This window comes from Zonotrichia leucophrys, chromosome 6 (assembly GCF_028769735.1).
Source record: "Zonotrichia leucophrys gambelii isolate GWCS_2022_RI chromosome 6, RI_Zleu_2.0, whole genome shotgun sequence".
Classification (NCBI taxonomy): domain Eukaryota; kingdom Metazoa; phylum Chordata; class Aves; order Passeriformes; family Passerellidae; genus Zonotrichia; species Zonotrichia leucophrys.
The window spans coordinates 11,911,831-11,924,866 of NC_088176.1; the positions used below are offsets into that span (position 1 = coordinate 11,911,831).

A 13,036-nucleotide genomic window follows, 5' to 3' on the forward strand; every position below is an offset into this window, starting at 1 on the left:
GGCTTTCCGGCGTGGCCTTGGCCGCTCGGGGAGGGCATTCCGGACCCTTTCTGCAGCCATGGAAGGCCCTGCGGCTCCCCCGGCCCCTTCCCCCAGGCTCTCCCCGAGGCCGGGCCGCGGTGTCCCGGCAGGGAGCGGGGGCTCTGCCCGGGCCCGGGCGCAGCCGCCCGCCCTCTCCGGCACTGGGGGGCGGTGGCTCCCGTCCCCTCCCGCCCCGTCCCGCCAGAGCCCTCCGCTGCCACCCGGGGGCGGAGCCGCCGGCCCGGCCCGGCCCCTCCCGCCGCCGCTGCCGCCGCCGCAGTGGCCGCGCAGCCCCGGGGCAGCGGGCAGGGAGCGGAGCCGGGCTGGGCTGGGCTGCTGTGAGCGGGGAGACGCCGCCGCCGCCGCGGCAGGGGCGGAGCCGGCACCGGGGCATCCTCCCTTGGCTGTCTCCCTGCCGCCCGCTCGGCATCGCCGCGGCGGAGGGTGCTGCCAGCGCCGGCAGGGAGCGGCGGAGCCGCGCCGGGCTGCGCGAAGATGCTGTCCTACAGCGTGCTGGACGCCAACGTGGTGGACGTGGAGAAGCGGAGGAACCCCTCGAAACACTACGTGAGTGCCGGCGGGGCGCGGGGTGCGCACGTGTGAGGGGGGACGGGCCGGGCGCGGAGCCCGGAGTGGTGCCTGCAGTCGTGCCCGGAGCCCGGAGCGGTGCCCGCAGCCATGCCCGGAGCGGTGCCCGGAGCGGTGCCTGCAGTCGTGCCCGGAGCCCGGAGCGGTGCCCGAAGCCGTACCCTGAGCCGTGCCCGGAGCGGTGCCCGGAGCCGTCCCTCGCCTCATGTGGGCGAGACGCCGGCCCCAGGTGAGGCACCCGCGGTGCTGCCCGCGGCCTCCTGCTCTGGAGGTGCGGCTCCTCTTTCTCACCCTCTTTCACCCCGTTTGGTTCTTGGCCCGTTTCAAGGTTACCATTCTGAAGTTTCCCTCTCTTCCTCCTCACCAGTCCCAGGGCAGGATGGGGCAGCTCTCCCGGATCCCCCGGCTGTGTTCCCGTCCTGGCCGGGGTGCGCGGTGGGGAGCGGAGCGAGATTCGGCTGCGGCGGGGTCGGGCAGCCGGCGGTGCCGAGCGCATCTTCGCTCGTTCTCACCCCTAAGTTACATTCAGACCTTCTTTGAAGGGGCAGTCTGTCTGCATGCTTCCCAAGGCAGACTCAGCGTTTGGATCTCTTTTATCTCTCTTTCACCTTCTTCCTTTCACACCTTACTGCCAATAATAGCTCAGCATTAGAGGAGAGTTTTTAACCATTTTCCCAGACTCCTGTGTTGCAGAGTGTCATGTGGAGGTGTCTTTGCCTGAAGGAGTTTGCAGCATACAGTCAGTAGCTTTTCTCTCTCCACATTGGTAGAAAAGTATCTTTGCTTCTCTGTCTCTCACTGTTTCTGGGTTTTAGTTGCACCAAATCCTTTAACTGCTTCTCAGGATACAACATGCATTTTAAAACACAGAAAGCTGGATTTTTGTCTATAGAGATGGTAAACCTTCCAGCTTTGGTAAGGAAAAGCCTGAGGGAGTATTGCATCTGGTGTGAAATTGCTCTGAGTATACTGTGTTTCCTGGCATTGTGTGTCTGCCAGATTTCTCCAGAGCTGATCAGCAGCTGAATGGATTGTTGAAAAGATAAGGCCAAAGACTGGACATAAACCTTTATATTAATGTTGCATATCACTGAGGTTTTTCCTCTGAGACTTAGACCATAATCCCGTTTAAGGCTAGAGGGCACTATGTTGCTGGGAGATGCACTCCTGTAAAGCTGAAGCTCTCATCTACCATGGAATTAAGCATCTTGGGACCAATTCATAAACTGGAAGTTGTAGGTCTTATGTCCTCTCAGGTTGCAGCTGGACCTGTGCATTCAGTCTGTTATGCATTCCCTGCTTCCAGGTGGGAAAGGCTTCTTTGGTTTTTGCAGACTTTGCTGTGGACTGTGGCTGACACAGCTGCAGGGTGTTATCTCACACGAAAGGTGGTGGCAGTTCCGCATCAGAAAAGTACATCTGCCAAGCACCGAAATATACAAAAGAACTGCTAACAATATCTTCCAGTCTCTTGGATTGCTTGCAATCTCTTCTCTTGGAGAGAAATTGACACTGTTCATTTCTTGTTTGCTGGAAAATGACCAGAAAACAAGGATTTAAACCCTGTGTTTACAGAATTTGAAAGAAAATATTTCCTGTGTTTACCTGTAAAATACATCTTTTTCCTTGATGATCGTTGCCATTGCATGTTAATAAACAGTAACCTAGACTATTCCAAGATCTCTTCAGTGCTTCTAGTGGCAAAGTTGTTTCTTTGCCATCACCCTTCTCACTGTACACCTCAACTGATATGCTCTTCAGTACAATAGCTCCACGCCTCCATGTGCCCAGTTCTCGGCCCAAACCCCACAAACTAAATGGTTTGTTTGGTGATGAATGGTGTGTCTGCCTTTTGTCCCTTAGTTTCCATCTGTGGCTGTAAGTGTTCAGTACAATGGGGTCGCTCTGTCATCTGTCACTGAGTGTGGACCCATGCTTTCAGAGAATTCAGTTCCCTGGGTCTGACCCATTGGTTGCTGTTACTTTGGTTCTGTGCTCTTTTTCTAACATGAGATGAGCATTTTCTTCTAAGGTTAATATAATTTAGGATTTAGCTCCCTCCATTGCCTGTGGATAGTTTGGAGAGTGCAAAGCTTTATGTTCTTTGCTCTATGTGGCTTTGAAATATCAAAAAGCTTTTCTATCTCCAGCATCCATAAATGTCTTCATGCCAAGCCTTCAGGCCATGCAAACGTGCCTTGGCATCAGATTAATGATGTGTTTCTCTGGTGGATGGTGACCTAAGTATTGCAGGTGTTTTAACATGAGTCTCTCTCCTTTTAATTGTGATCTTTCAGGACCATAGTGGAGCCTGGAGAGATGAAGGCACACCTTAGGCATTGTGAGCACGTGGAGAGGGCTAAATGTGAGTAGCACATAAGCCCCTGCACTGCTTGGCTTAGCTGCCAGGAGTCATTGCCTGGAGCAGGTGTCTTTCATGACATGAGCACAGCTTTTGTGGCTTTGAATAAAGAAAGCTAAAGAATGAAGACAGCTTTACATATCCTCTGCTATGATCCTGTGTGTGTGAATCTTCTGGAGAGTTTAATACCTCACTGGAAGTTGAATAAGGCTCTGCCTGTGGGAATAGATTAAAATCTTGGCTCTAATGCTATTGATAGGAACCCAGCCAGCTCTCTACCCTCTTCTGGAAAATCCTTACTGGGGAAGGAGTCTGCAGTGCTTCCCTCTGCATCCTTCTCTGCAACTGGGTTGCACAACACCACCTGGCTGGCTGGGGGCCCTGGCTGGCAGCATGAGAAAGGATAAACAGAAGGTTGGATCAATAACCACATGCCTCTTGTATGGTATATCCCCAACACAAGCTACTGCTGCTCTTAGAGCTTTTGACTTTTCAAATTAGTTTTCTATTTCTCCACACTGATGCTCTTTTAAAAATTGATTTGCACTTGCTAATACTTGAAAAAATGTCAAATCTCCTTGCTTTGTCCCTTCCCTTTTCTTTTAACAAGAACAATATCAGGAAGGTCAAGTCTGGGTTTGTTGGAAAGACCCCTGATGCAGCGGGGGTCACACATTGGCTGAGCAGTGCTGCAGTGAAGCTGGGTGGGTTAGGACAGTGCAGTTAGTGGTTGAAGGTGCCAGTGAATCATTCTGAAGAGAAAAAGCTGGTAGCAAAATCCAAATCCCTTTTCTGGCCCCTGCTAAGCACTAAATAGTCAGAAACCCTCTTTTCTCAGTTGATGAGGTTTGATCTGTTTATGGGGTAGCTTCTCTGGCTTTTGGTCTGAAATTGTAATTGTCTGAACTAAGCACGAAATGATCCCAAACCAGAAATTCTGTATTTCAAAGGATCCACTGCTGATGCTTGCCTCCTTCAGCCATCCGTTGTGGAGGTTAAAGAGAACACCTCCCCTCTCCTCCCCTCTCTCTGCTCCCAGCCTATCTTCAGGCTGATATCTTATCCTTTACCCAAATGTCTGTCTCCTCTAGCAGCCCTGCAGGGAGCCTCTGCCTACCAGATGTGCTTGATCTTGCTCCCAGGGAGATGAGATTGGGTTTGCACCTTCACCTGTTCACTGCTTTGCAGACCTGGGTGATGGCAAACGTTCACTAAAAGCCACGTGAAGAGGATCCCCCACCCCCTCTCTTACCACTTGCTTTTCTGCTGGGGACTGAGCACTTACTGATGTGCATTATCTCACCAGACATTTATAGGCTTGAGGTAATTTCTGAGGTCTCTTAAGTGTGCCTGTGTTATCCCAAGGGCAGGAGTAGATACATCAGTAGAGATTTTTTCTTTCAGCACTGCTCTGCTCCTGTTTCAGCTGGGCTTTGTGTGTTTTTCAGCTTTGTCCAGCACAGAAGTAAAGTAAAATGTTGTTGGCTTACAAGTGGCTGCTCTGCCTCCTTCCAGTTAGACTGAGGTGCACTGCTGATTTCAGTGATCTGAGATGCCTGTATACTGTCCCAGCTCCTCCCCAGGGTAATTGTTTCCTATTGCCCCCTCTGAATGCCTTGAGATCTCTTGTGGGAGTGTCCCTGCTGCATGGATGGTCAGTGGTTGCTGATCTCCTCAGGGTACTGGTGTTGCTGACTTTTAAGGGACTAAGTTCTGCTGTGTAGGGTTTCAGCACTGCTCCCAGGAGAACATGAGTGTGCTTGTCACAAGTGACCTGTTGTAAAATGTCAGCCTGCTTTGAAGAAAAATCTTGTACTGATAGGGTCAAGCTCTGCTCCTTGTCTCTTGGCTGCTCCTGTTTTTACTGCTCAGACTTGAGCAACTCTGACACAATCAGGAATCTTCATGGCTTTATTTTCTTTGCTGCAAGCTGCTGTTTATACCATGGCCAGCACTGATGGGGAGTCTGGACATGGTTTAATGGCAAGGATCTTTGCTCCTGTGTTAGTATACCCTGCAGAAGGAATTGCTACCCTGGGAGAAGGAGCTGAATTCCCCCTGCTTGGCTCATCAAATGAGTTGTCCTGTGCAACTTGAGGCTGCTTCAATGCATTCAGGGAACCCAGCAGATCAAGGAGCACTCCCAGTTCTTTCTTCCAGCAGAGCTTTGGGCTGGGAACATTCAGCCAAGAGACAGTGGTATCTAAATTCAACAGTTTGCAAAGCAAATGGCTGTGTCCAGCCTTTGGAATAGATTGTCTATCAATAGAGAGGCAAGGTAGTTGTCCTGATGTGTGGTGGTCAGGGCAGGATGAAATAATCCAGAGGCCTTGTGTCCCAGCAGGCTGCCTGCACTGGCTCCCCTGTGGTTGAGTGTGCTGGGAGGGCAGCTAAATGAAAGTTCAGGGAGAAGCTTTTAGCAAGTCCATGAGCTGGGGACAACAGCTTCACAGCCTCCAAGTTTCATTTTAAAAACGATGAAGATGCTACTATTGACTTTCACTGGGCTTGGTTGCCAGGGAGATGATGGCCTAAGACACAGCACAAATGCTGTTGGCTGCTGCAGCTGCGTGTGACTCCTGGCTTCATGAGAGCCCTGCCTGGGCTCAGGGTGTGGGTGCTGGAGCCCACTGCTGCAATTCAGCTTGATGGCTTGTAGTCACAACTACACCAGTCTCACTGCCTTGAGTTAAGAGTGAGAGGAACTGAGACACCAAAGCATGGGGAGAGAGAGATGCACAGACATCCTAAGGAAGCAATTGTTGGAATAGGAAAGGGAGCCCAGACTTCCTGCATCCCAGAGCAGCTTGTCTGTTCATCTCACCCCACCCCTAGCCCTCAGAGAGCAGCTCCAAGGCATTGCCTCCTCTGTCCCTGCAAGGTAGGATATGTGCTGGTATCCTCACTGGAAGCACAAAGCAAGAAGTGGTTGACCCAGAGCCACCCGTGAAGTGTGTGTAGCATTTCATGTTATTTTCTTTGGCTTTCAAAGCAGTCTTGCGATTACCTGATAAAAAATACAGTCTGAAAAAATACTACTCTTGTATTCAATCATTGTCTTCCTCAAAACCCATTTCCCATTTTATATGGATTAAACAGGAAGAGGGATTCAATGTGACCCTACCTGAGGCAGGAGGTGACGTACGAGCTCTCTAATTTAGTCATTTGGGAGGAAGCAGCTGGACCTTCTAATGTGAAGTGGTTTTCTTTTTTTTGATCTTCCTTTTTCATGCTGTATCCTCTTAATCTGTGCCTGCTCACGCAAAGGGAACTGTCCCCAGAAGCCACAGGGAAGAGCAGGACCATGAGGGGGGCTGGCAGCACCGTGTGCTATGTGACATTGTGAGGCTGAAGGCTTTCATGTAGCCAGAGCAGACACCTCGCCTGGAGCGTGCTGTGTAAATATTGCATGCAGAAGGCAGAGAGCAGCACAGTAGCACACTGTTTGAAATTGGTGGTGTCTGCTGTTTAATCAGGTAGTGTCAAAGCCAAATACAGTCAAGTTGATGGAAAAAACCCTCCTAGTAACTTTCCTGGGCTTTGGTTCACACCTCTAGAGAGGCTTTATTGAAACTTTTACTGAGAAGTTTGTAATTACTAAGTTTTTTAATATAGTGCATTTTCCTTTGTCTTTACTTTAAAAGTAAAAATTCAGTTTCCAGGATCTCTTTGTTATTCTTCTGGGCAGGGACATCTTCACGTTTGGGGTGTGGGGGGTAAAGCAAAAGGAAACCAGGTGATTTTCTTCACCTCAAAGGATTTTAAAGTGGAATATCCTTCAGATTAGTTAGAGTCTTCCCACTTTAGAGCTCTCACTCCTTGCTCCACCTTCAAGATAAATATACAGTAATAATAATTTACTCCTTCAAATATACATTCACTAGATGTCAGTTATATGATATTCTCATTGTATGTGTTTATAAATGTGGGGCAAGGGTTGGAATGCATAAGAGCATTTATTACAAAGCAAGGATGCTTTTGCACTGAAACGTGTGCAGACAGACCTGAGAGATGGTGTCTGCACTGGGCTGTGAGGGACAGGTGATGACAGGCAGGGACAGGCAGGAGGGAGCAGTGGGACAACCCCAGCCAGCTGCGCAGGTGATTGTCTGGGCATAGTGGTAACCCAAGCTACAGTCTGGTCAGCACTTAGGCCTTGCTGCAAAAAAATGGGCACAAGAAAGGATAATAACCTTTAGATTACCCTGAGATGAATGTACAGCAAATAAATATTCTATTCATTGTACCCATAAGTGCTTGAGTGTCGTGCTCATCTTAATTGGTGCCCTCATGCTTTTTGATTTTGACAAAGCTCCTTCTTATTCCAGTTTTTGGAAGAGGAGCTCAATGTGTAGACAGCCAACCAAGCCCTTGGACTGGGAGCATTCTCCTTTAGTGGGCAGAATACACATCCCCAGCTTTGTGTCTCCATCAGAACATCCCATGTTGCACTGGTTTGCTGAGTGCTTTCCTAATTGGTCATGGCAGACACTGGTCTGGGTGTGCCATGGCTTCGCAACAAAGCTCTGATTCTGTATTGTTAGAATGCAACTTCTTCAGTTTCTTTGAGTTGACTCACTGGATAGAATAAACTATTCCTAGGCTCTAAGGGTCCATGAGTGTGTGTGTGGTCCCACACATGGCATGTTTGAAGCCTGACTGGCAGTGATAATGTTTTGATACGTTACTGGCACTGTTTCTCTGACCAATGGGGTGTGTTTTGTTTTTCCTGTAAACCACGCTGGCCAAACTCAGGGATGCAGGGCTATGATGCTCTATGAGTCAGTAGCATGGGTTTATGCTCTCAGTAGGGAGCAGCATGGTTTTATGGGCTTGATGCAAACTTGTTTACAAGGAAAACACCCCTATCTCTGTTCATGGGGAGAAACATGCCAAATCTCTACTAACCATAGCTGTGTTTAAACAGGAGCTCCACACTGCCATTCTGTCTCCTTTACAGCTGTCTTCCAAGCTGCCCCAGAAATGCTGGAAGCCAGAACTGTCCAGGACATGCCTGTAAATGCAAACTGTAACACATGAAGTTTGTAAATCACCAGAGAGGTTTGAACAAACACCCAGTGTGATACACACAGGACATTGTGCAGTGTGGTAGAAGAGCCTTTGCCAGTGTGGCCTTTAGGCTCTCTGGATCTCAGTGTGCTCTGCTGTAAAGCCAACAAGATTTACTCACCTTTTATAAAGTGTAGAGATGCAGGTGTTACCTCGCTGCTGGCATCAGCTTTGAAACCCCCAAGTTTGGGTTATCTTCCTCTATGGGCAGGGCTGCCCTGGGAGCAGAGGCTGTGGGATGGCCAAGGTCAGGCTGTAATCCAGAAATGGGAGCAAGGCTGAGCTTCCCTGGCAGTGCTCAGGTAGTGATTGGGATGGCATAAGAGCTGCATTCCCCTCGGAGGAAACACATCTAGGATGCCAGCTGTGCTTGTCAACCCTGAGCCTGCTCCCCATGGGCTTTCCTCTCTGTCTGGAGTCCCAGGGTCTGTGGAAGTGTTTGAGGTGGAGCATGGAGTCTGGTCTTTGTGGGAGTGGGCTGCTGGCTGCTGCTGGCTGCTCTCTCTGGTGTCTCTGCATTACCTGCCAGGAAGGCTCCCTGGCACAGATGCAGTCTTCTTTCCAGATATTCTTGTACCCTCAGGGCTTGATGCAGCAGAGAACATCTCAATTACTGCTTTCCTAGCTCTGTGAACATGAGATTTCTAATTGCTCCCTCAGCATCCTATGAGATTTTCCTACTCTTTGACTAAGGTTATTTATTATTTATACATTAACTCATGCATGTATTTTTTTGTGCCTAGAATGTTATTCCTGATTTTCACCTCTCCAGCAGGTGCAAGCCTGCCAGTAAACCCCTCTGACCCCAAGCAAAATACTTTGAAAATCAGTTTTAAGTGTTTTTCAATTCCCATGCCCTGCAAGCTGTGCTGCTTTGAGCTCAGTCTCTTCCCTTTGCCTGAAAATTTGATGCTTTGACACCTGCCTCATCTTGAGCAGCCTGAGCTGAGGGATGGTTTTCCCTGTGCTGGATGGTAGAAGAGGCAGAGGAGCCTCTGGTCTTCTGCAAAATCAGGACAGCTAAGGGGGAGCCTGAAGTTTCCCAGAGCTATCACTGCAGCAACTTTCACTGACATTAAAAGTCACTTAGAATTTAAAAACAAACAAACAAGGATATGTGAAGTATTTTTCTGGAAGAAAGCCATGGAGAGCAGACTAAGTGCATGTCCCTCCTCCCATCTCCCAGACATGTCACAGGAAGACAGTTCAGCATTTTCCTCAGTGGGATTAAAACAGGCTCTGGACGTGGCTTTGGGATGGGACAGAGGAAAGCCAGCAACAGGAAGGAAGCTCTGTGTGTGTTTTATAAATATGTCTCCATCAGGTGAAACTGTCTAGAAACTCTGAAGCAGCACTGATGGTAATATGGCTTTTTATTAACCAAAAGGCTGCTTATTTTCATTTAATAACAGAGAAGAATAAAAAGTGACTGGGTCTAGAGGAACATCCATGCTGGTTTTCCATGTACCAGAAGGTAGCAATCCTGTACCTTATACATTTTACAAGCCCTGGATGTCCTTAACAAGTTCTTTTTTTCCCCCAGCCCCTCAAATTCAGCTAAGCTTTCCTCTAACCTTTCAGCAAAAAATGCTTTATAAAGGCAATTCAGGATGTTTTACTCAAGAGAAATCTAGCAGTAGCCACCTCTGGAATACTCTGATATGGAGGAGTGTTTTGGCTGTTACTGTTCCGGAAAAAAATTTCAGTTTAAACTTTTGCTGCTGTCTTTGTGATTGTAGCACTCTGTGTCAAAACTCTGCACTGTTTTGAAGAAGCAGCTTTCCACCTGTTTCTGAGCTGGGCAGCTGTAGCTTGCATTTCATCATTTAATACAGACATCCCCAGTATAAATAGTTCCATTTAAACTAAAAATACTGTCAGTGAATTTTCCATGGGTAACAACCCTTGGAGATTACAGGCGTGGTCTGTGCAGCAGAGTCTGTCTGTCTGTCTGTCTCTCCTTAAACCTCCCTCTGGCTGTAGGGACCAGTGGCCTTTTGAGCAGCAAAGGCAATTTGCTGGTGGCACTGGAGGGTGACTGTACAGGTGTGAGAGACACTGTGGGATCCCCTGTTTTGGAATAATTGGGGCTCTGGCCTGAGGGAGCAGGGTCAGAGGACTCAGAGCTGGGGATGGAGCAGGCACTGCTGCTCAGCCCCTTGGCCTCCCTCTGGTGCTGTTGGCCAAACTGCTTGGCTGTGATGGTGCTGGGTTTTCTACCACTCCCTAAGCTGTAAGACTGTACATCTGCATGGCCTGGTGTTGGCCAGAATGACCATTGGGGTTGCTGTTTTACAGAATTCTTCTCTTGGTACGCTGAGGGAGTGTGCAGGTGTTTGGTAGGGATTGGGGTTTGGATGTGAGCTCTTTGTCTGTGTGTACACACATCTGCTTTGCTTTGTTTTCACTTCTGTATTGCTCTGCACTGGAGCAAGAGGAGGGCATGGTCAAAGAAATGAAGTGGAAAGGAAAGGTTTGCAATTGGTTCCATCAGAGCTGATGCCACAGTCCTAGCCAGACCCTAAGAATATTCTTTTATTCTTCCAATTTTTTCTCCTCCTTCTGGCAAGCTCTAAGACTGCCCACAGCATGGGGTTATTTCCCATTGTCTTAATTCTGGAGTTCTAGGTGCTCTGCCAAATGCAGTAGTGCTGGACTGAAGAGCATCTTATGGGCCATCTCCAGGTCCTTCCTCTGGGATCTGAGGGTCTGTGGAAGACTGAGAGCACAGCACTGATGTTTTTACCACTCCTGAGGAAAGGTTACCCAGCACTTTCCCTGTGTGCCAAGGGCTTTGTGGGGCTCTGCCCATCATGTTATCCCTGCAGTGATTCTGAGCCATCAGGGCCCTGATTCATCTGATTGGAGTGAGATTGTTCTCTACCAGGCACTGGCATTTATGGGGTTCCAGGTATCCTTTGTGGGGCTCTTGTGTGGAGCTAAAACCTCCTGGCTGTTGTTTCTACTGTGTGAGAGAGGCGTTGGCTGGGTTATGATAAAGACTTTGACTCACATGAGGGTGAGGGTGCAGCTGGCCATGTGATTTGGTTCACAGGTGACTTGCAGTGATCCTAAGGAGTCTAATGAAGAAATAATGTCCACTGTTTGTATTTGTGGAAAGAGAGAGACTTTGGTTAGTACTAGCAAAGACCTGACAGTCAAATGTATGTTTTATCTGCCAGCAGCCTGTCCTGCCTGGCCCTTCATCAACCTTCTGTATCTGGGCAATGTGAGCTGGAGCAATCTTGGTCAAACCTCTATTGCCAAAAAGCCAGTATGTTCCGTACTGTACCTTGTGGCAGAAAGGGTTAAACAGAACTGCAGAAATGCTGAGGTGACATGGGAACACTCTTCAGCTGACGTCCTTGTGAGCCTCTCAGTGACATCAAACTCCTGGACCATTTCCAGTGCAGTTTGGCCTTGCCCCAGTGACAATAGATGTTAATCTGTTGGCTTGTCAAAAAAACGTGTTAGTGGTTTTTTACAGATCCATTTCCAACCCTCAGATTTCCCTGCTAGTAAACACAGCATTATGTCATTGTTTTACCAGGAGCCAAGCACCAAAGCCAACTGTGCAGTGCTCTCATCAGCAAGTGTCCATTCACTGTGGGGCTTTATCTGAGTTCCCAGGCTCGTTTCCCACTGTTGCCCATGTTCTGGTCTCTGTGTCCATCAAACACCTCTGATGTTTTATGGGAAATGTGTAGGGCTTAGCAGTTGTGGGTAGCACTCTCCAGTGCATTTGTGTCAGATGAGGCTCCTGTACCTGCTTAGCAAAAATGCCTTGGTTTGTAAACCTTGATCTTCTGGTTATGTTAGCCAAGACAAACTCTTGGATTCTACATGTAAAACAAGGTGAAGGGTTTTGCAGCCCAGCCTTGCTTCTAGTTGATAAAATAATGGCCAAGTCATTCTCACAGGCAAGGCCCTGCCCATGCTAGATCCTGTTTGTTTCAAAACACAATAGCTGAGTTCCTACTAAAAAGACTGGTTGTCAAATTGCTAACATTATAAATTAACTTCCATAGCTTTCAGAAACAACACTCATCACAGATGAAATAAAACCATTTATAATATTCTTGTAACTCTTGTTCCTTGGTTTGCTTCTAGACTTATTTCCAGCTGTTTCTGTGAAGGATATGGAAAAAAAGATTTGTAAAGTTACCTTCAGTGGTCAGGATCCAATCTGTTTAAAACAGCCTTGCTCATGCTGGCAGGGGCCATATGCAAATGCCAAGAGCAAGGTTGGCATTGATGGGTGGTTTTCCAGATGTAGCCAGATGTGATTTGGAGTAGATGCACTCCTGGACCTGTCCTGTCCCCAAGCTGTGTGCTGTGTCAACATGAGGAAGGACGCCTGTAACTTGTGCTTCTGTCACAGTTTCATTTTCCTCCCTTCAGGGAGTTTCAGAGCTAGTCCCAAATCCTTGTAAGTGACACTCCACTTAGAAAAGCAGAGGAGAGAAAATGTGGCTGATTATGTTGTCACGTTAGCTTTAATGAAGGTAATTTTAAGCAGATGGTGTCTATTTAATGTTCTGGTAGCACTGATAAACTGGTTTTCAGCAGGTCTTGGGAACAGAGTGGGAGAGAAGGGCATGGTTGTGGGGGGCAGCAGGCTGCCTGATGACACTCTTGGCAGGGTTGCTGGAGCCCTTGGTGAAGCTCCCTCTCACTTGGACAAGCTCTGCACGTCCTGCTTGGGCGAGAGGAGAGGTGGCCTGCGGTTTCTGTCTGAGCTTCAACAGCAGTAAATAATTCCAGATTGACGCTCTGGAAGCGTGCTGTTTTTGTGGAGGGAGGACAAGGGGGGAGCCAAACATAACAGGAGTTTCTCAGTGCTTGGGGAAGGGAGCCAGGGTCACATTTGGAGCTTGTAGTGCTGGCAGACACAGAAGTGATGTGACACATCTTACGTGTATCCACAGAGATAGCTGGGGTGATTATCAGCAAGCTCCTTTGTAGGCTGGTCTGTGATGCTGATGAACCAAAAAT

General features: G+C 48.5%; 1 protein-coding gene across 4 annotated transcripts in view; it reads left to right on the top strand.

The window, feature by feature from the left end:
* Positions 1 to 355: 355 nt before the first annotated feature.
* Positions 356 to 13,036, top strand: part of SH3PXD2A (SH3 and PX domains 2A) — a 241,674-nt gene continuing 228,993 nt past the window's right edge. Inside the window, exon 1 of one of the 4 annotated variants that reach the window (XM_064717417.1) lies at positions 356 to 588. In XM_064717417.1, the coding sequence (XP_064573487.1) occupies positions 517 to 588 (72 nt within the window). In that variant the 5' untranslated portion in view covers positions 356 to 516. The remainder of the gene's footprint in view (positions 589 to 13,036) is intronic. The other 3 variants (XM_064717415.1, XM_064717418.1, XM_064717419.1) reach the window with 3 other exon arrangements.